General features: G+C 42.5%; 2 protein-coding genes and 1 long non-coding RNA gene across 5 annotated transcripts; 1 reads left to right on the forward strand and 2 right to left on the reverse strand.

The window, feature by feature from the left end:
• Nucleotides 1–728: 728 nt before the first annotated feature.
• Nucleotides 729–11,611, forward strand: LOC115781384 (protocadherin-15-like). Of its 2 annotated transcripts, XM_030731019.1 has the most exons (17): nt 729–961; nt 1,696–1,807; nt 1,915–2,129; nt 4,130–4,186; nt 4,275–4,367; nt 4,472–4,558; nt 4,647–4,757; nt 4,965–5,135; nt 5,497–5,587; nt 5,676–5,782; nt 5,886–6,086; nt 6,181–6,312; nt 6,707–6,785; nt 6,877–7,067; nt 7,158–7,178; nt 9,981–10,689; nt 11,270–11,611. In XM_030731019.1, exons 2-17 carry the CDS (start codon nt 1,732–1,734, stop codon nt 11,278–11,280), a joined length of 2,352 nt encoding a protein of 783 aa, XP_030586879.1. In that variant the 5' UTR covers nt 729–961; nt 1,696–1,731; the 3' UTR covers nt 11,281–11,611. The 2 variants fall into 2 exon arrangements, with proteins under 2 accessions (XP_030586879.1, XP_030586878.1); XM_030731018.1 differs by having other exon boundaries at nt 730–961; nt 9,981–11,611.
• On the reverse strand, nt 11,591–13,931 carry LOC115781385 (uncharacterized). The gene is made up of 3 exons (XR_004020080.1): nt 13,759–13,931; nt 13,355–13,615; nt 11,591–13,197 (listed from the first exon to the last, which is right to left on the reverse strand). It is a non-coding gene; the product is annotated as an uncharacterized LOC115781385 (long non-coding RNA).
• Nucleotides 13,932–16,077: 2,146 nt separating this feature from the next.
• On the reverse strand, nt 16,078–21,958 carry LOC115781582 (calumenin-B). 2 transcript variants are annotated; one of them, XM_030731319.1, is made up of 7 exons: nt 21,865–21,958; nt 20,481–20,723; nt 20,037–20,230; nt 19,761–19,927; nt 19,297–19,357; nt 17,679–17,878; nt 16,078–17,250 (listed from the first exon to the last, which is right to left on the reverse strand). In XM_030731319.1, the coding sequence occupies exons 2-7, from the start codon at nt 20,699–20,701 to the stop codon at nt 17,146–17,148; spliced, it is 948 nt and encodes a 315-aa protein (XP_030587179.1). In that variant the 5' UTR covers nt 20,702–20,723; nt 21,865–21,958; the 3' UTR covers nt 16,078–17,145. The 2 variants fall into 2 exon arrangements, with proteins under 2 accessions (XP_030587179.1, XP_030587180.1); XM_030731320.1 differs by having other exon boundaries at nt 20,481–20,702; nt 21,865–21,921.
• Between the last annotated feature and the right edge of the window lie 147 nt (nt 21,959–22,105).

Raw genomic sequence — 22,105 nt, forward strand, 5'->3', positions numbered from 1 at the left:
ATTAATGTACATGATTAGAAAAATCTTTGTTATATGCACATAAGATAAAGACTACACAGGTTTAAGCCTTTTTTTCCTTTGAGGCTGTCACCAAAAACATTTGTCACCACAGGAATCCAAAATATATCTGTACACACTCCTCTTATCTCTTTCTTTGTGTGTGTGTGTGGTGTGTGTGTGTGTGTTTGTGTGTGTGTGTGTGTGTGTGTGTGTGTGTGTGTGTGTGTGTGTGTGTGTGTGTGTGTGTGTGTACTGAGACAAGTATGTAAACGGATGTGGGTTAATCTTCAAAAGCTAATCCCTTGTCAGGCCCGATTAGCTGTCACACATAGCTGATTGAACAAATCCAGCAGGGACAAGTTGTATTGCCAAAGAAAATGTTCAGATTCTTTTAATAAGTTATAACCTATCTAACGGGTTGAAATGGACATGCACTTATATGCCCATCCTTGACCTAATGTACTAAGCAAAATGATATTCTTGTGATCCTCTGTCATATAGTAACAAACTGACAGTTTGCCTGACACAATGCCTGACACAATGTCTGTAAAGTCAAGAATCTCAGTCTCGGAGTATCATACAAATCTCTTGAATTAACTTGCGACCCCAGTCTGACCTCATTGTCAAGTTCCTGTCATCTCTAATCTAAGTGGAGTTTTCCTCTTTGGCCAGGTAAGCCCCACCCTCAGCCTTTAGCCTCTGAGCTGGTGTTTATCCCAGGACACACATAAGCTGCTGTCTGCTTTTTAATGTATGGGGGGGACGGGGGTGTTGATGTGTGTGTATGTCTGTGGTTTTGCCTGCTGCTGTCACTTTGCTTATTTCTGAAAACATCAGTCTGTCTTTCTGAGCCATGTTTGGTGGATTTTCAGGCTTTTGAGAATCAGACATGCTGCGTCCATCAGACGTCAGGAGGATCTGCAGACTGACACACTACCTGCAGAGGATTTGACAACAACAGGTAAGTTTACGCACTGAATTTTAGCAAACAGTGTGGATGGCTGGTCAGTCTTGATCTATAAGGCAAAACTCAGTTCTGTTCAGTAACAGCAGGCTTCCATGTGTTTATTTTACTTTGTATCAGCAGTAGACTTGTTAATTTAGTGGGATGTGCTCACAGATCCAGAACAGTCACTCACAAACAAAAGGCAGAGATGCTGCTAAAATAAATCCTTCTATTCCTTGATTCCTTAATCCTCTAATAAATATTGGGAGTTGTTAGGATTTCCAATACAACAAAATGTAATAAGAACACTCATGAACAGTAAAATGCCCAGATATAGGAGACGTGAGTATTATCAGCACTGACAGATTGGACATGGGAGTATAGAGTCAGGTTAACGCATGTCTGCAGAGATGAACTGGAAATAAAAGTGAGGAAAACAATCATGTTAGAGAGACACAGAGCTAAGAGGAACAGTAGGCTATTATTCTCGCTGTCCCTGTTTCTGACTGGCGAAAGCCCAACTGAAACCTAATTTAATAAACTTAAAAGGGATTTAAGGGATTTATAAGGCAGAGTAGAGTGTCTATGGATGTATTTGTGTTTGGGTATCAGGTCAGACTCTTGACCTAAAGATGACAAACCAGGAAATCAAACCACAGAGTGAAGCTGAATGTGGCCCACTGATTCTTAATGAAAACAATGACTATGTTTACTTGATTTTTTTTTTTTTGCTCTTTCTCTCGACTCAGGCAGAACTGGCTCCTGAGACCTAACTGTGCCCAGGAATGGCCCTCCCTGGACCAAATCCCAGGGCTCCAGCCTGCTTGCTGCTGGTCCTCTTATATCTTCAAGCAGTCACAGGTGCAGCCACTTCACAGTCAAGCCAAAAGGTTAAGATATAGGTCAGAATTAATATAACTTTAACCTCCCTGTGTATGTGTTTGCGTGTGCTTTTGAATTTGGCACAGGGATGTCAGGATGGGGTGCATGTTTGGATGGTCAGGATGTAGTTGCAGCAATCAAAGAAAACACAGTTTGGGGAGAGATCGTTGCTGAGCTCATGGCTAACACCACAATGGAAGGAGTGCAGTGGAACCTGAAAGGAAAGGATGCTCATTGGTTCTTCCTGGATGAAATAAACATCCGGCTAAACACATCAGCTGACAAGGTTCTTGACAGAGAGGTAATGGCACTGTTAACTGACTTGAAACTGTTATAGTCAGAAATATAATGCAAGGATTATGTCTTTCATATGTGTAATTTACACATTTCATTTAGTGTGTTTCTAGTAGTCTTGACCCACATTGAGGAGACTGTATTTGGAACAAACACACATTGAAGCTCACTACCTCATCCTTGGACCAAAGCCAATCTCTCTAACTGTCATCCTCTTCCCAACCAGCTGTCTTACATCATAGCAGCTTTTAAAGGGCCAACCAGATTATCTCTCTCTCTCTCTCTCTCTCTCTCTCTCTCTCTCTCTCTCTCTTTCTCTTAGAAAGTCTTTCAGTCTGCTTTGTTCTCTCATTAAAAAGAAAAGTAAGACTTTTGTATTCAAAGACAAGGAATTATAATATTTATAATACATATGTGAGCACCCACGGCCCTGAATTCAATAGACAAAGAAAATGGATCGATGGATATGTGAAAAACTAAACTCACAAGCCACTTTATTAGGTACACCTTCCTAGTACTGGGCTGGACTTTCTTTTAACCACAGAACTGCCTTAATTTTTCATGGCAGATCACAAGGAGCTGAAATTGTCAGAACTAGTTACGATGGGGTAATTTAAGTCCATTTTAAGGGAACATGAAAATAGGTTTTGTGGTCAATGTGACTGCTTTTAACATTGTTCTTGAAATGATCATTTGATTTTTATATATGTGTTAAATTGTTGATTGATAGTCACTTGTTAGATTGTTATGTGTTATTTTTGTTGCAACCTTTGCTGCCCTCTTGGCCAGGTCTCCCTTGGAAAAGAGATTTTAATCTCAGTGAGACTTAAATAAAGGATAAATAATTTAAAAAAATAAATAGTGGATTGAGATCTGGTAACTGTGGGGGCCATTTAAGCACAGTGAACTCATTGTCACGTTCAAGAAACCAGTTTGAGATGATTTGAGCTTTGGGACAAGGTGGGTTATCCTGCTGGGAGCAGCCATTAAACTATGGATATAATGTGGTCATGAAGGGATGGACATTGTCAGCACTATTCAACAGTGTTCAGGTACTAAGGGGCCCAAAGTGTGCCATTACACAACACCAGCTTGAACTGTTGATACAAGGCAGGATGGATCCATGCTTTCATGTTGTTTACATCAATCTGAATGTCACAGCAGAAATGAAGACTCATCAAAGTGGGCAATGTTTCTACAATCTTCTGTTGTACAATTTTGTAAGGCCGTGCAAATTGTTCCCTCAGTTACCTGTTCTTAGCTGTCAGATGCATCAGCCAGTGTTGTCTTCTGCTGCTGTAACCATATGCATCAAAATTCAGTGTGATGTGCTCGTCTGTATACCTTGGTTATAATGAGTGTTTACTTCAGTTACTGTCATCAACAAGGCATATTTGCCCAGAGAACTACTGCTCTCTGGATAGTTTGTCTTTTTTCGACCATTCTTTGTAAACCCCAGAGATGGTTGTGTGGGAAATACTCACCAGCCCGTCTGGCAACAACTTCAAAATCACTTAAATCACCTTTCTTTCTCATTCTGGTGCTCGGTTTAAACTTCAGCAGGTTGTCTTGACTGCTAAGTGTACCTAACAAAGTGGTCAATGAGTAGTGCACATATCTTCATCAATGTGTTGTTTTATATTTTTGTATTCTATTGTAAACATTGATGCAGTGAGAGAAATGTTATAATATGTAATGTTATAATATTAGACTTTTTTTTTTGCAACATTAGAGAGAGCGAGAGACAGAGAGAGGGAGAGAGAGAGTGTGTGTTCAGGCTTTTGAGAATCAGACATGCTGCAGTTTCTGCCCACAGAACTTGCAGAAACTGCAGAAACACCAAGGCATTTACAGCAAGCTGAAGGTCATGAAGTCTGATTTAATTTTTTTCTGTATCAGTGTCTTTAATGGAAACAATGTTTCTGATTTCAAAAAGGATTCAGTTTAAAATATGTGCTTAGAATCACTGAATGAAAAGCTCTGCCTATTGTTGTCTCTTGTTTTTAGGCATTAGGTCCTGTCCTAATGGCTGAATTAACATGTTACGAAGAAAGCATCCTTCAGGTACACTTTGTCCCATCATTTTACCCATAATTCCTCTTTTTATGTTTCCAGATTCAAACGTATGCATGTGTTTTTGTTGCTGTTGCAGAGTGTTTACAGGGTCGTGGTGGAGATTCTTAATGAGAATGATAATTCACCTGTGTTTGCAGAAAACACAGTCCAGTCTGTTATGATCAGTGAGGTATGCAGCTTTCAAAACTAAATCTGTGCATGCATACATTAAAAAAAAAAAAAATCCACTCCTATTGACTCAAGAATTTCTCTGCCTGTCTGTGTGTTTTCAAGCTGACTCCAGTGAATACTGTGGTATTTACTGTCCAGGCCACAGATGGAGATAATGACAAAATCATTTACTCAATTGACCAGGCATCTGTAAGTTCTATTTTTCTATTTTTTTCAGTAAAGAAATGAAACATAAACAAGCAATTTATCATTGTTTGTGTTTGTGTGTATGCTACAGCCTGATGCTGAGTGTTTCAAAATTGATCTACCGAACAGTGGAGAGGTGATCCTGTCCAAGCCTCTAGACTATGAGACCAAAACTGTGCTTACTGTCACCATCTATGCTTCAGTATGTACATTAATTTTTATATATATAAGTATGTGATGTATGTAAGTAAATATATATATGCTTCTATATTTTGTCTTATCAAAATATAAAATTGGGATTTGATTCACTGATTCTCTTGGTAAATACTATAAGAAAAACTTAACTGTACTCCATGTATTAATCCACTTGCTTGACCAATGAAATATGTTTGACTTGTCATTATTTCAGGAAATGAACACTGCTGAGCACTACAATACCAGCACAAACATCACCATCAATGTCCAAGATGGAGATGACCAATACCCACAGTTCCTGCCCTGCACGTGGCTTTTCCAGGAGGAGACCAATCAGATCTGCACCAGCCCCGTGTACACAGTGAACATCACAGAGGGGGAAGAGGTCTGGTGCTAAACCCTCCTTCACACATGCTACACGCATATCACCAGAGTTCCATTGTGTATGGCTGTCAGTCACTCAGGTTTTGGTAAACAATGCAGACGACGTCCAAAAAGTTAGCTTTTGCAGATTTGTTCCGAACGAACGAACGAACGAACGAACGAACGAACGAACGAACGAACGAACGAACGAAACCACTTGTACGGGATGTCTAATTTCCCTTAATTTTAATTCAGATTTTATGAACATCCTTGATGTTATCTGGCCTTGCAATCTCCTATTTCATTTCAAACAACATTCAGATCCAGTCCCTGGGTTACTGTTTTAGTGCAGCTTATTTGAACAAATGTGTACCACGTTGCAGGACATTTTGCTGGACTTTTCTCCTGGTCCCATTCATGCAGTGGATGGAGACAGAGGACTCAGTTCACCACTGAACTATGCCATTCTGTCAGGTAACATAATCAGCAACACTATTCAATATTTAAAACTGTTCTGTGCTTTCTCCTGTTTGCATCTATAAATGAGTTTTGTTGGTTGCAGGAGATGATGATGAACATTTCAGGATGGACAGACTGACAGGGGAGATGAGGCTCACTCAGGGGGTGAGAGATAGACTCATAACTCCACTGCTGCGTCTTCAGGTCATGGTAAGTCTCAAACACCCTGCAAGTGGCAAGTTTGAAATATATGGTCTCTGCTGTAGTACCAATCTCATTACTGTGCCTTTTTGTCTCTGTGTCATTCACCCAGGCATATCAGGACAATGACCCCAGGAAGTATTCTGTTGCAACAGTGTTGGTCCGGGTTCTAGCAGTGAACCAGTTTTATCCAGAGTTCGACAAAGTTGAATATCAAGGCTTTGTAGCAGCAGGAAAAAGTCCAGCCTCTCTGGTCAATACATATGGCAGCAAAGCACTAGTGCTACATGTACACGACCAGGACTTTAACCAAGTATGCTCGGTAACATGCACACATACAACCATGCTGCTAAGATGATCAGTGCAATCTGTAACCCATCACCTTGTTTTTCTTCAAAAACTCACAGGGTTTCAATCCCATGATCTACTTCACCTTCAGTTCTACCTCCAATCACACAGACATCTATCAAGTCACACGGGAGGGCCTCCTGATTGCCAAGACCAGTGAACTCAAGCCAAAACAGAAACACGTTTTGGAGGTGAGCCACACTGAAAACCAAAACTTTAAACTTAACAAGCTACAAACCTTACATTGTGTTGCTTACATTTGGCTCAGTTTTTCTTTTACATACCGCAGGGTTTGAATGGATTCAAATATTACAGAAAAGCTGAATGAAGTAGTATAAAATTGTCCATATGTTTTTGACAGCATAGCTCTTAAATATTACCTTTGTGTACTAAAATTGCAGAAATGCAATAAATGGATTGAAAAAAGGAAATCTGTGTAGTAATGCTATCAGTTGGCTGAAATATTACAATCAACCAGTGTGTCCTTATACTTACCAAAAATTTGCCCTTTTTCTTTCATAAAAATCTCATTGTATAAAATGAGAAGATGATAAGGATGTGAGTAAAAGTCAAAATACTTTGCAGGTTATGGCTGTAGATCAGGAATCGGGTGATGCCACATTTGCCACTGTAGTGGTGGAGGTGTTACCTGAAGGGCAAGCGAGTAAGGTCACACACCTGCACACTCATATACACTGCTGATTGCTTATAAATCTGCAAACGGGCACGTTTTTATCTGTCTGTGTTCACTTCAGTCCCTTATGGTCCACTGCGAGATGATCACCTGACAAGCTGTACCATAGGCAAAGCGCTGTTTCTAAGCATGGTGTTCATGACTGTACTTGGATGTGTCCTGTTTATGCTGATGTGGCTGAAGAAGAAACAGAAAGGAAAGAGGGGCCCGCTGGAGAGAGGCTGTGTAGCCCAGGGCAAACACCCCAATGTTGTAAGATAATTTATGACTAAAAAAGTTTAGAATTAAAATTTTGAATTTACCTGAATATATTCCAAAATATTTTTGCATTTACTCCTACAGAGCTTACGGTGGTTCCAACTGGTGAGTTACCCGTTTTGTTTTTTGTTTTTAGGCTTATCATCATCATCCTTACCTTGTATTTCTTATCCCTTAATAAAAACTTCTAGTTCTTAGAATATTTATCTTATATTATTTATCCCAAACTAAGGCATTTCATTAGTTTCACACCTGAACTGTTCCAATTCTGCTAAATGTCAATGATCAGATTTGACAAAACTAAATAAATAATAAAATTAACATAAATACAAAATATAAGGTGTGCCCAATCATAATATAAGGTGGCACACCTAAACGTATTGTGAGGGTGCGCTGGGAACGCCTGGCAGAAGCCCCAGTCCGGGAGATCTTCAACTCCCACCTCCGGCAGAACTTCGACAGCATTCCGAGGGAGGCTGAGGACATTGAGTCCGAATGGACCATGTTCCGCACCTCCATTGTTGAGGCTGCTGCTCAGAGCTGTGGCTGCAAGGTGGTTGGTGCCTGTCGTGGTGGTAACCCCCGAACCAGATGGTGGTCACCGGAGGTGAAGGGAGCCATCAAGCTGAAGAAAGAGTCCTATCGGGCTTGGTTAGCCTGTGGGACTCCGGAGGCAGCTGACAGGTATCGACAGGCCAAGCGGAATGCAGCTCGGGTAGTGGCCAAAGCAAAAACTCGGGTGTGGGAGGAGTTTGGTGAGGCTATGGAAAAAGACTTTCGGACGGCATCGAAGCGATTCTGGCAAACCGTCAGGCGACTCAGGAGGGGAAAGCAGTGCTTCACTCACACTGTTTATAGTGCGGGGGGGGTGCTGCTGACTTCAACTGAGGCTATAGTCGGACGGTGGAAGGAATACTTCGAGGACCTTCTGAATCCCACTGACACGCCTTCTGTAGTGGAAGCAGAGTCTGGGGATGAGGGGGATGACTTGACCATCACTGGGGGTGAGGTCACTGAGGTAGTTAAACAACTCCTTGGTGGCAGAGCCCCTGGGGTGGACGAGATTCGCCCTGAGTTCCTGAAGGCTCTGGATGTTGTAGGGCTGTCTTGGTTGACACGCCTCTGCAACATCGCGTGGAGATCTGGGGCAGTGCCATTGGATTGGCAGACCGGGGTGGTGGTCCCCATCTTTAAGAGGGGAGACCGGAGGGTGTGCTCCAACTTTCGGGGGATCACACTCCTCAGCCTCCCCGGTAAGGTCTATGCCAGGGTGCTGGAAAGGAGGGTGCGTCCGTTAGTCGAACCTCGGATTCAGGAGGAACAATGCGGTTTTCGTCCTGGTCGTGGAACGCTGGACCAGCTCTTTATCCTCTCAAGGATATTCGAGTGTGCGTGGGAGTTTGCCCAACCAGTCTACATGTGCTTTGTGGACTTGGAGAAGGCATTCGACCGTGTTCCTCGGGGTGTTCTTTGGGAGGTTCTGCGGGAGTATGGGGTGTCTGGCTCATTGTTGCGGGCCATTCAGTCCTTGTACAACCACAGTGAGAGCTCGGTCCGTATAGCCGGTAATAAGTCGGATTTGTTTCCTGTGGGTGTTGGACTCCGTCAGGGCTGCCCTTTGTCACCGATTCTGTTCATAATTTTTATGGACAGAATTTCTAGGCGTAGCCAGGTGGCGGAAGGCTTCTTCCTTGGTGGCCTCAGAGTCTCATCTCTGCTTTTTGCAGATGATGCGGTTCTGTTGGCTTCATCAGGGGGGGGCCTCCAGCTCGCAGTGGAACGGTTCGCAGCCGAGTGTGAAGCGGCTGGCATGAGAATCAGCACCTCTAAGTCTGAGGCCATGGTCCTCAGCCGGAAAAGGGTGGAGTGCCATCTCCGGCTCAGGAACGAGTTCTTGCCTCAAGTGGAGGAGTTTAAGTATCTCGGAGTCTTGTTCACGAGTGATGGGCGAAGGGAACGGGAGATCGACAGGCGGATCGGGGCTGCTTCTGCAGTGATGCGGACGCTGCACCGGTCCGTCGTGGTGAAGAGGGAGCTTAGCGTAAAAGCGAAGCTCTCGATTTACCGGTCGATCTACGTTCCTACCCTCACCTATGGTCACGAGCTTTGGGTAGTGACCGAAAGAATAAGATCGCGAATACAAGCGGCAGAAAGGAGTTTCCTTCGAAGGGTGGCTGGCCTCTCCCTTAGAGATAAGGTGAGGAGTGCGGCCATCCGGGAGGGGCTCAGAGTAGAGCCGCTGCTCCTCCACATCGAAAGGAGCCAGTTGAGGTGGCTCGGGCATCTGATTAGGATGCCTCCTGGCTGCCTCCTGGGTGAGGTGTTCCGGGCATGTCCCACCGGGAAGAGGCCCCGTGGTAGACCCAGGACACGCTGGAGAGATTATGTATCTCGGCTGGCCTGGGAACGCCTTGGGGTCCCTCCGGATGAGCTGGAGGAGGTGGCTGGGGAGAGGGAAGCTTGGGCTTCTCTGCTTAGGCTTCTGCCCCCGCGACCCAGCCCCGGATAAGCGGAAGAAAATGGATGGATGGATGGATGGATGGATGGACAAAATATAAGATCCAGCTTACTTACTGTTTCCAAAGTTTCCAACCCAACCTTATGGCCTTCATATACAGATTTAACTCAAACTTCCTGTTATACAGTAACAACAAATATATGAAGGCTGTGGTCAAAAAAAGTTCAAAAGCAACAAGTAAGATGGGCCCTCTTTGGAGTTTTTTTTTTGCTGAACCTACTATTGTCTAATGTTAGGGTCTATACAATATTTGAATATGAAGAGCACCTTTTAAGTCTCAAGGGTGCTCTGCATATTCAAATCTTGCCCAGGATCATTTACTTGTGCTGTCTCTCTGTTTATGAATAGTTTTATTCTTCTGTATGCTGATGACTGTGGTTGATCCTCAGATGAGTCACCATAATGCTATGCCACAAATGGAGGAAGTACCCTACAAAAATGAAGAATATGGAACTTGCAATCCTTCCTTCAGCTTGACAGAAAATCCAGGAATGTACACCCAACAAGGATGCACCCCCTGCCAAGAACCCATCCCACCCCCAAGCGCTGCTGTACCTGACACAAGCTCCATCCCCACTGAAAATGTGACCTTCAATAATAATGCTTCCACACCAACCAACATATCTTGCATTTCCCCCACCTTTACAGCCACTGTAAATGTAAGCCCCACAGATAAAACTCAGCATGCTCCACCCAAAGAAACCCTTGATAATCCACCACATGCAACCCTAGAGTCTATTGAGGCACAATCTAACATCAGCCCAAGCCCCGAAACGCATGATGCTGCTCCACTTGTAGCATTTCCAGATATGCAAACAGGCTCCAGTGATGATCCTGTTGACCCAACCACTAGCCCCTCCTCTCAATCCAGTATTCCATGCAGTCGTACCCGGATTGCTTCAGCAGAAATTGACAAACCTATTCGCAAATCTCGTGTGAAGACGCCCTCATATTCACCTTTATTGTCCACATCCCTCCCCAAGCAGACAAGCACACCCCCACCAACCCCAGAGGATGTCCCTTTAAAAGCCACATTGATACATATAGATATATCTCCTGCTGAGACGCCACCAGAAACACTACAGCAAACAACAGTAAGTCCAGTAACTCTGAGTACAGAGGTATACCAACCCTCCACATCACTGGATGAAACAGACGAATCAGAGCATGGTGATGGGACAGCAGATGCCAATTGTCACTCTGAAGAAAGAAGGCCATCTACAAACTCAGGAAACACCCAAGATGGCTGTGGGGTGGGGGAGGAGGATGATGGTTTTCTGGGCGATGAAGATGCAGGCAAGAACAGTGAGTGTGAGGGTGAGTTAGAGTCAGACGAAGAAGAGCTGCTGAGAGTGATGGCTCGTTGTAATCCCATTTTTATCACATTTAGTAAGTGATGTCACTATGATATCGCAGGCACTGAGAGTGACGAGGTGGATGACAGAGGATGGAGCAGGTAAGGTGAAGATGGATGCCTCAGACAGCAGGCAGCAGACACCATGGAGCAAGAAAGAAACACTACAGGCTGGCTGTGCTGAAGGCATGAAAGAAGACTGGGTGCATGTACAGCACACATGAAAGGCTTCATCAAACAAGACCTGCATGTATTTGTACACTTTATACACTGATAAGCTACAACATTAAAACCACAGTGCAATGTTCTGCTAAGAAATCTTAAGTCCAAGTTAATGACCTGGCCTCCACATATACCAATCTGAGTGAGCATCAGCAGGAAGCACAAGAACAAGACCCCATCCTCATCCTAGAACCATCAAAGATCCAGAGCCCATTCCTCAGAAGAGTCAGAAGTGTTTTGGTAGCACAAAGGAAACTTGAATGACATTTAGGCATGTGGTTTTAAAGTTGTGGCCCATTGGTGTGTATGTAACATTCAACATGTAACATATAGGTTGAAATACACAATGCTGCACCATTCTTACCAGATACAGTAGATTGTCTATATAATAGAATAAAGTTACCATAAAAATGGAATATAAATAAAGAATACTTTTTAAACAAATATATACATAAATGGATTTTTTTTAAGGATTTATACACAATAACAGCAGAACCAATGATATCAGCCTATCATAAATAAAACATGTTCCCTTTGACTCTTTGCAAAAATATTTTAAAAGGCTAAATGGACACAAATCTCCATGAAAACTGCTGCTAAGCTGTTGGTGGAATTAAAATTCCTTCCAGACTGACTATCTGATAATCAGTGACTTTGCTGTGGGTGTTCTCTCCAACAGCAAACCACAGAGAACTGTGAACACTAACATTTAAATTCACAAGCACAAGTGACACATTATGCACATCTTATGGCATAAAACCACAACACATGCTTTTTGATTGTTTGTCAGTAATCCAAAATCTTTTAGGGGATAATCACAAGTCTCTGATTTTTCTGACCATATTCCAAACAGTGACGTCTTTTCCAGCTGTTAAAACCCGAAAAGCTGCTGTCACATGAAAGATGTACAAAAAAAAACTAGATTTAATTGAATTTTAAATCCAAGATCTTGAAAGAACATGTTATTTAGCGGTTCAACTCAATTCATTTTTTATCATGTATTTTTTGTTACATAAAAGCAAAAACCCAATCACCAGTGAACAGTATTGCACTTTTTAATTTTTTTACCTCAAACCAACTGTCATACTGGCAATGTATTTCTTTCCAAAGTTATGGCAAACAAACGGCAGTGCCGATCGAAAGAGCCAAGCACACAATACAGCACAAGTGTTTCTGGTTGCTGGTGCTGGAGGACACACACGCACGCGCTCACAGGTAACTCTGCTCTTCTTGCTGAACTCTTGCTGCTCCCATGAAGCACACAGTTCCACTTAAGTGGGTTCCGCTGACGATCAGATGGCTCTCATGCACCTGCCACAGTGCAACTCAATCCAGCTACTGCGAGAGCATGTCTGCCCTCTAGTGGTCACCACACAGAAACACTTGCCTGTGACTTGAGCTTTGTGTGATTGGCTGCTTGTGTCCACAAAGATTTCTCCATTTCTAAGGTGCACGTAAACAGCCGCTCGTGCCAAATATCCTTGTTTTCTGTGATTCAGCACTCTTACGTTACAGAAAATTAGGACAGACTTATGACAGAGATACACGGGAATACAGGACAGAGTCATCTTGATGTTTGCCACTTGCCAGGCTTGTAGCGGCAGAGAGCGGAGGCCAAGTAGCGAGCTTCGGCTTCGGGGTGAGAGAGCCAGCATCTCCAAGCAACAGCAAGTGTACGTAAAGGTTCCATAGGAGCACGGCCTCGACAGCTCGCACTCCTGTGTCTTTTGCAATTTGCCTTCCATTATGGCTCCAAAAGTTTGTAAAAGTGTGTCATGTCATTGAGAGGCGCAAAAGAGAGCAAAGGCAAATGAGGCAAAAGGCCACCCCCCTCTCACTTGCCTCTCCCGGCGTCTGGGAGGGCAGACCGCTCGCTGTTTGCCCCTCTCTGGCAGGCATTGCCAGAGAGTGATGAGTCTGTCTCCCCTCTTATCACAAAGCCCCTGAAGGCTCCTGGCGTCCACCGGGGCACAGGCCAGCTTCCAGACACGCTCACACCCCGGCTGAGCGGCAGGGCTCTGGACCTCATCCTGAGAGGAATATAAAGACACAAATGGAAGACGGGTGAGAGGAGAGCAGCAGCAAATCAAACACTTTCCACTCATCAGTGCTGGCTGTGGCTCGGATGCTAGAGCAGGTCACCTACTAATCGGACGCTTGCTGCTCCGGGCTGCATGTCAAAGTTACCTGTGTACGCTGCGGGCTTAGCCAAATCCTGAACCATCTGAAGGCCAAGCGCCCTTTGGCTCTGCTGGTTAAGGACGTGCTTCACGTGGCCGCTGTAGGAGTGCAGAGACCCACTGTGACCCTCAGCTGCATCTCAGAGTGCTGCTGCTGCTGCGCGGCCCTTGTTCCACCGCAGCAGTCCATCGACCGCAAACGCCCCGAACTACTTTGCACTCGCCGTCGTCGTCGTCGTCCCACAAGAAACAGGCCAAGAAGAAACAACTGACAGAAAATCAGGACAATCTTTACATTCATTAGAATACATTTCATCCCGGGCTGACAGGCACCTGCATTTACCTGGGATGAACCGCTTGAGCTCAACACAAACCTGCAGAGATTACACAAGCTTCAAACTTACAACTGACCTTATTCACAACCCCAGTTGCTGAGACTTTGGTCACACAACCCTCCTCCTCCTTCACCTCCTCTACACACACAGGCTCCTCACGTCCACCGGGGTACCGGGGACACTGTTGCCAACTCCTCAGCAAGGAAAGTAGCTATTGGCTGTCCTAAAACTCGCCAGAAGTCGCTATATGACGTCATCACCTAATTTTCATAATTGGTTATTTGCATATAGTTGCAATTGAAGCTGTAGGAGAGAGGAATAATATCTTTGAAGAGACAAAAAGTGAAGAAAAACACCCTAAATATGTTTAGAAGTACTAGGGCTGGGCGATATAGACAAAATAATATCTCAATATTTTTTACCTGAATGGTGATATAAGAAATATATCTTGATATTTTTTTCTTCCCAAAGGTATAAACAAAAAGGCACTTCAGAGTCAAAGCTACATGTCCCAAATGTCACACAGACACTTTTGTTAACATTCAGCTGTAGATGTACTGGAGAAATTGCTCAAAAATAAACCACTGGCATATTTAATTAATAATACTCCTCAAATAAATTCATGCTTTTTTTTCCCTCCATAACAAAAGACTCACAGCCGTGCTATTAAAATGTAAACAGAAAAGATACAGGAATATATAAAACAGCAAACGGCTGACTGATTCTTTAAAAAGCCAGTCTGCAGTGAAGTAGACTTCACCAAAGTGCTTCCTCCTGTGTAAGATAACAAACATATAAACAGACTGAATGAACAAACTTCCATCCTTCAGTCAGCAGGATCTCAGCCAGCTCAGTAAATCCATACGCTGACGTATCACAGCAAAGGGCCCACCCGCTCAATGCGGCGTTGTATCTACCAGCTGCATCACAGGACACGAACCCAATTCAGGTATTAAAGTCACGTGACTCGCCGTACATACCAACAGCCAGGTACTCTTGGGGGTCCGGGCGATGCCAAAGCGTCTGAACGGACGCAGTACGAAGGCTGTATGTACACGAAACACGGCGATAGCGGAGGATATAAGGTTAACAAAAAACTCCAAAAGTCGCCGACGTCACCACGAAAACTCGCTAAATTTGTCGCTAGTCGCTTTTTGGAAAACTCGCCAGGGGGGGTCTGAAAATCCGCTAAATCTAGCGACAAAGTCGCCAAGTTGGCAACACTGACCAGGGAACGAAATAAAGCAGCTTAAAGTCACAGTGACAAGTGCGGCCACAGCTTTAGAACGGCGGATACCTGTGTATATAATATTCCACAGTGTTATAGTACAAAATATAGGTACATTTATCATGGAACATCAACTTGACATCAAGAAGAAACAGGTGAGCACACGTTACAGCCAAATCTGAAGTTCCAGTCTCAAAGTTTCATCCACGTAGAGCCACAATGCGCAAGGCCATCAGTACTCACCGCAGTCTTAGAGGCTCCTGTGAGACAAACCTTTTTGTCAGATCTATACCAACATGTGCTGCATGTCAGGAAAACAAAAATAAGTAACTCCTGTAGACCTTTACCAGGACACGAACACCACAAACCATTTCACAGGAGCGAAATTGCTAAATCAGCTGATATTGGGGGAAAAAAAAAAAAAAGTCTACAGCCATAAGGACTCTTCCTATAGTTAGCCATCTTTCACCTTTCAGCAATGTCAAAAATATCTAACGTGTTTTCTTTTTGTCATTATGGGCTACTGATGGACAAATGGCAGTTGCAGGCATAAGAAATTAAACCTCAAGGTGCAAAGGGTGAAATCCCTCATCGTTTTCAATAGTTTATCAGTAAATACTGTGTGTATTCAGCTCAGTTCTGATACAATCACCAAAATTAGTATTATGGGGAGCTCAGAAGGAAAATCATGTCTGAAAAAGATGGTTGGGATGAAAGAAGTCAGACAATCCAGAGATAAGTAGGTCAGCAGTCTAAACAGTGTTTTCTTCAGAACGTCAATACCAGTGCTGACATTTTTTAGCTTCCACTTAATAAAATGAAATGTTTTATAGGATCATTTATTAGGAATGTGAAGTTTATAGAAGGCAGCAACAGAGCAAATGTTTTACTTTCCAGAGATTAAAATTAAAAGAATACAGCAGCCAAAATGCTTTTTTTTTTTTTTTTTACATTTTTATTGAGACTTAGCTCTCAATCACAAAAACTGGACCTGATTGTTAGTGCTCAGTTTGCAGAACAACAACTTATTTACAGTAAAGTCACTAGTGAAAGGCTGTCGCTGCAGTGAGCCTGTAAAAAAACAAACAGTTTTATATATATATATATATATATATATATATATATATATATATATATATATATATATATATATATATATATATACCATAAAAATTATTAACAGTGGTTATAAATGGTAGTAGTGATAATGCAGGCATAATAAACATATTTTGCAAAGACAAATGTTGAAAGAGGGGACTGTTTTTTCCCCCAAATTGCTTACAAAACAGGGCAAAGAGTTTGGTTAGTCAGCTAGTTTGTTCAGCTGAATTAAACAAAACTTGTAACACTAAAAGAAAAAAAAAGTTATCAAGAATACAAGTAAATATGTACACATGGATTCACATGCACGCACACGCACTCACACTGATGAGGTGATGAGAAAGGAGATAGGAGGCAGCATTGAGGACAAAGCATCCATCAGTCACTAAATTCAACTACATTCCTTCAGCTAACACAAAGCACCTCAGGTGGGACGCACAGCTTTTGTTAACATGGAAGGTTTAAGGCCCGGCTTAGCAAAGACAGCCCAGTCCCACTGATGATACTGTATTGCACTCGACCAAATGGTCTTCATTGCCACTGGAATTGGATCTATACCTCCTTGTTACAAACGACTATTAATCCAGCATCACAATATCGTGAACAATAAATGAAAAACAAAGTACAAGTGAAGTTTGTTTTGAGCCCAATCACAGAGAAATGGTACAAATTTTGCTTTATGTTTCAGTCTAATGCACTACAGAATGACCTGCTGTGACAAGCTCTTCTGTAGACTACAAGCCAAAGCCTTATTCCATAAAAGGTTTTATAACACATCAAGGCCGTGAAAGTTTAAAAAAAAAAAAAGGAAAAAAAGACTGAAAATGTTTATCCTTTACCTGATATGGGGCAAAACAAACAAAACAAAAAAAAAAAAAAAAGGGTAGTGTACAGAAGCTGAGCAAAGGCTGGCAATATATCCCAGTCTGAGGCATGATCTATCGTGCGCTCACACTGGCCGATTGTGTGCAATTTACTAAGAATGTTAGTGTGTGTGTGTGCAATGGGACACATTCAAGAAATCAAATAAATTACTGTCTGTGATGTTCGATTAGGCAAGCTCATCTTGTTTAAAAAACACTCCACTGCTAGAGGTGGCACACAAGAAGAGCACACAGTCTTTGGAGGCGGATTTTAGAACTCATCGTGTCGAGTCAGTGCCTCCCCGAAGTCAGTCGCCTGGCTGCCCACAAACAAGTCATACTTATCCACAATTTCGGCTTTGGTGAGACGGCCGTCCTAACAGAGGAAGCACAAAAAAAAAAATATGAGCTTCAGATATTGGATTCATCCTGTATGTTTGAACTGGTATCACAATAATCTTTATTCTATCTATCTCTGCGTTTTAATTACAGATATACCTCTTTGTTAGACAAACATTGGTATCAGCAGATCATGACCTTGCTGACTGGCCAATATCAGTCGATGCCTGTGTTACATTACATTTAATGATGCCAGTTATCAATGTTTATTTATTTGGTCAAATTAATTTTGCACTTAGCCAGTATTCTTGGAATGCCTGGGTATAAGAACACATAAGTCCATTCACAAATTCTGTTTCACTCCTTGCACCAATACTCAGTGAAGTAGATAAAAAGGCACAAGGAACAAAATGGAAAGAAAAAAAAAAAAAAGCAGAAGTCATTTTTAACTTTTACTGTACTCACTTTGTCTGCATCAGACTCATAGACCAGATGTTTGGCCTCAGCCTCAGCATGGTCGTAGTCACTGGGCAGGATCCAGTCTCTGGTCTCGTCCTTATCCATCTTCCCGTCCTTGTTTTTGTCTCTGAATTCAGTAAACTGTTCCCTCTCAGTCTTTACCCACTCAGGTTCTGAGGTGTCTCCCTCCTGGTTGTACATGTCACCTAGACCACAACAAGACAGGAACACACTGAGTGATAGAATGACTCCTGATAATTCAACGTACCCTATAAAATATAATATTATGATCATCAGTATAATATTATTATCATTGACTTCAGGAAGAAAGCCCCTCAACTGCACCCCCTTCACCATCAGGGGCACTAAAGTGGTGAGAGTGGACAGCCACAAGTTCCTCAGCCTTCATGTGTCATCTGATATGACCTCTCACCAAACACTGAGGCCACTGTGAAAAGGGCTCAGAAGCAGTTGCACTTCAGACTGCTCAGGAAGGCTGGGCTGAGCTGCCGCCCCCTCACACAAGCCTTCAAGGGCCTGGTGGAGAGCATCCTCTCCACTGGTATCACAAGTTTGGTATGGCAACACCACTCAGGCAGAGAGGAAGGCTCTCCAGAGTCGAAAAAACAGCTAAAAAAAAATAATCAGGACTAAACATCCAACAATGGACACGACTTACACGCAACGATGCAAAAAAAGGGCACAGCACATTGTCAGGGACCCACACTACTCTGCCCAATTTCTCCTCAGGCCCAAACACGTGGCTTACAGCGTGAAGAAAAGGAGAGCAGACAGCATCATCACACAGAGGACTAGATTCCATAAAAGTTTCTTTCCTCCCACAGTCAGATTGATGGCATCCCTTAACTCAGAGTAAAGGACTGTTCATAACCAAAGTCCACTGTGCACTAATTCTCATACAACTAAAATTTATCTTTTGAAATAACATTCAATATCTGTTTGATCTACATGTGCAATTTACACTTCATTATCTGTGCAATATCCACTGTGTTTGGAATACTAAGTGTGCAAGTCTCCATTAACCTGGTCCATTGTAATATATATTTATTAGGAGCACGGAATAAAAAATTTCTTATCCTTTTACTTAAGTAACCTTTTATTTTATATTTATATTTTTTTATCTTGCACTGCTATTTCCTATTTATATATTTTTTATTTGTTTTGGGTTTTTTTGCACTGTTACTCGAGAGCTCTGCAGAAGAATTCCTACATACCCGAACCTTGTGTGCGAGTACAAATGGCAAATAAAGTCTCTTGAATCCTGAATCTATTATTCATTCTTCTTTCAGCTGGTTCTTTTAGGGTCGCCACAGTGGATCTCCTGTCTCAATCTCACGCTATCCCTAGCATCCTCCTCTGTCACACAAACTCTCTGGATATCCTCCTTCACTACATCCATTAATCTTCTCTGTAGTTTTCCTTTTTTCCTCTTGCCTGGCAGCTCCAATACATACTTACATTTCTGCAACAGCAGATTAGCAGACTAACAAAAGCATTCCTTAAACAACTCTGCATCCTCTATATATGCTGGCTTGCCCCCACCCATCACCAAAAGTCTTGTGGTATAAACTAAGAATGATGCTGGCAGGCTGTCAGAACTCACCTATGTATTCATCCAGATCAATTAAGCCATCTCCATTCTTGTCAATGTCTTCCATAGTTTCCTAAAAAAAAAAAAAAAAAAAATGTACAGAGCAATGAGAAAGGATTGGAAGGTTAGTGTTAGTGTAAATGGTTAATGGACTAGTTCTTGTATAGTGCTTTTCTACTCTACTTGAGCACTAAAAGCACTTTATACAACACGTTTGCATTCACCTATTCACACACACATTCATACAAGCACTTTTTTCTGCATCTAAGTGCTTTCTAGCTAACATTCTCACACAAATTCACACTCCGATGAATACATCGGTGAGCAACTCGATGTTCAATACTTTGCTCAAGGATACTTTGGCATCCAGGCTAGAGCAGTCAGGAATTGAACCACCGACCTTCCAATTAGTAGAGGACCTGCTCTACCTCCTGAGCCCCTAAAATGTAGCACTTTCCTTTGAATGTGTCTCTCACCAGCACTACAATGTCTTTCATGTGGTCATACTCCTCAGGGTGAAGGAAGGCTGTAAACTCCTCCTTGTTAGCTTTCATGTCATTGTCCTGGTCAGCCATTTTAAATCTCCTCTCATCACGAGCCATCATCTGCCTGTAGCTGAAGCCATCATCGGGGTCAGGATCGTCTGCGAGTCAGAAGTCATAGCATTTTTTCAGTGTCTCAAAGAGTGGCAAGCTATATTTGCATGTGGAAATAAAGCTAACGTATGAAATAAATATTGTCTGCCTGTGTACCCAGAATGTATCCATAAGTGGCGTTCTTGTATTCTTCCCAGGACACCACGTTATCCCCGTTGAGGTCATGACTCTTCCACTGTCGATCCACATCATCATAGATCCACCTCTTCTGTGCGTGCTTGATCCACTTCTTCATTTCTTCAACAGTCACATAGCCATCTTTATCCTCATCTATACGTTCAACCAACATGCTGAAGAGAAAAAGCAGAAAGATTTTTAAAAAAGTACATTTTTTTCCCTAGGCTTTTGTCACCTCCGATAAGCATGGCCATTGCTATAGCCATAAATATGAACAGATGAAAAAACAGAATTCACCTGAAGAATTACCTGTTTTTGACCCTTTTAGCGCTTATTTGCATTCTAGCTCCATGATTGCTCAAAGTGTTTGCGATAACTAAAAATAACCTCAATGAATAAAAAAGCAGAAAACAGCGCTGTTACCCAAGCCTCTCCTTGCTCTCTTCTGGTGTGAGCTGGTCAAAGGTCTTGGCCTCTTCCTGTCCTAGGAAGGCTTCATGGTCATAGTCAAAGTTCTCCGCATCATCGTGCTCTCGGTTGCTGAGAGGTTCATCGTGGTGAACGCGGTCCTTCTTCTCTGTGGGTTTGCTGGTGGCGTAAACCACACAGAGAGCAAAACACATGATGAGTGGCCGCAGCTCCATCCTGCGCAAGCACAAGCACCGTCTAAATCAGGGATTAAAAAAAAAAAAAAAAGTAATCAAAAAAGCTGTTGTCATCCTCCTAAACCCATTTCTTTATCATGGCATGAAAGCATGCAGTCAGTACTAATCCCGTCTTTTGACTTGGGTTCATTCACTGCTGTATTTGCCAGCTTCCAAGTGTATGATTCACGGGGCAGCCAAATACCCCAGCTATTGCTAATCTTTTGCAGCTTATGCAGTCCCTTATTTGTTCTACTGCTGCTTTTTAGAGGCTGATACCACAAACATTATTACCATCATCTGCTCAACAGTTCTCAGTATACAAACACAGTTATTCACACATAACAGAGCAAAAAGTACTAAACTGATTACTTTGGCACTAAATTTATCAAAAGCTAATGCAGCATATGGAAAAAAATATGCTTATAAAAAAGTTAAAATGGCTTTTCCCCCCAACCTAACTGCATTTTAGTGGCGATATGAATATGTTGGCGAGAGCATTTAAACCAATAAAAACACTTTAAATCGACTCATCTGAGTAAATCACCAGTAATGTTGTCACAAAATTAAACAGTACAAACTAAACATTATGGTGTACTTAATAAACTGGCAGCTGAGTATAGATTTCCCTTGAATCTACGCTCATGTGGAATGGGATAGTGCTTCAATAACTACTACTTTCAACTCTTAAGCAAACTTAAGTGTGAAACTCTTTAAACGCTGCCTGTTCAAAACATCTCCAGGAAAGTTTACACGGCAACAACAAAGCTAGCCAGTTTTACAGAGTTGATGGATTGCGATTTTTTATTTTTTGGCTATTTTATTACCCTGTTGTCGAAAGAAGCTTTAGTGTGACATGTAATATGGTAAATTTTACAACTCGACCTTTTAAATATTGCCTTTTTTAAGTTCAGGTCAGAAGCAACAGTTTGTGACCGTTATTTCCAATTAAGAGACCGTTACCATCCTCACCAAGGAGAGGCACTAACAGCAGAGTGGCTAACCCCGCATACCGCTACTTTCACCCGTCTTGTAATTTAAAGCGTTCAGTTCAGATAAGTGAGCATCATTATAATCGAGCATATTATGTCACTATAGAAGAAACACATGTTTGAATTTTTTTTCCTTTTTTGGATATTGCACAATTTATCAGGACTACTCACCGGTATCTTCTGCAAAGTTCGTCGTTGCAGCTTTGCGTCCACCCCCCGGAAACACACCCATGCGCTTCCTGTGCTAGACCTACAATCGACCAATGAGCTTGCGAGAAGCCAAATGTGATGTCGCTAGCTCATTGGTCCACTTCAAGAGAGCACCGTTGATTGGATTGGCGGAGAACCGCCACGTCCTCAAAGGCGACAAAACACTTCATTCATAAACTGTCGCTTTGTCCAAAAAAGGTTA

The sequence above is a fragment of the Archocentrus centrarchus genome, chromosome 6 (assembly GCF_007364275.1).
Source record: "Archocentrus centrarchus isolate MPI-CPG fArcCen1 chromosome 6, fArcCen1, whole genome shotgun sequence".
In the NCBI taxonomy this organism is placed as follows: Eukaryota; Metazoa; Chordata; class Actinopteri; order Cichliformes; family Cichlidae; genus Archocentrus; species Archocentrus centrarchus.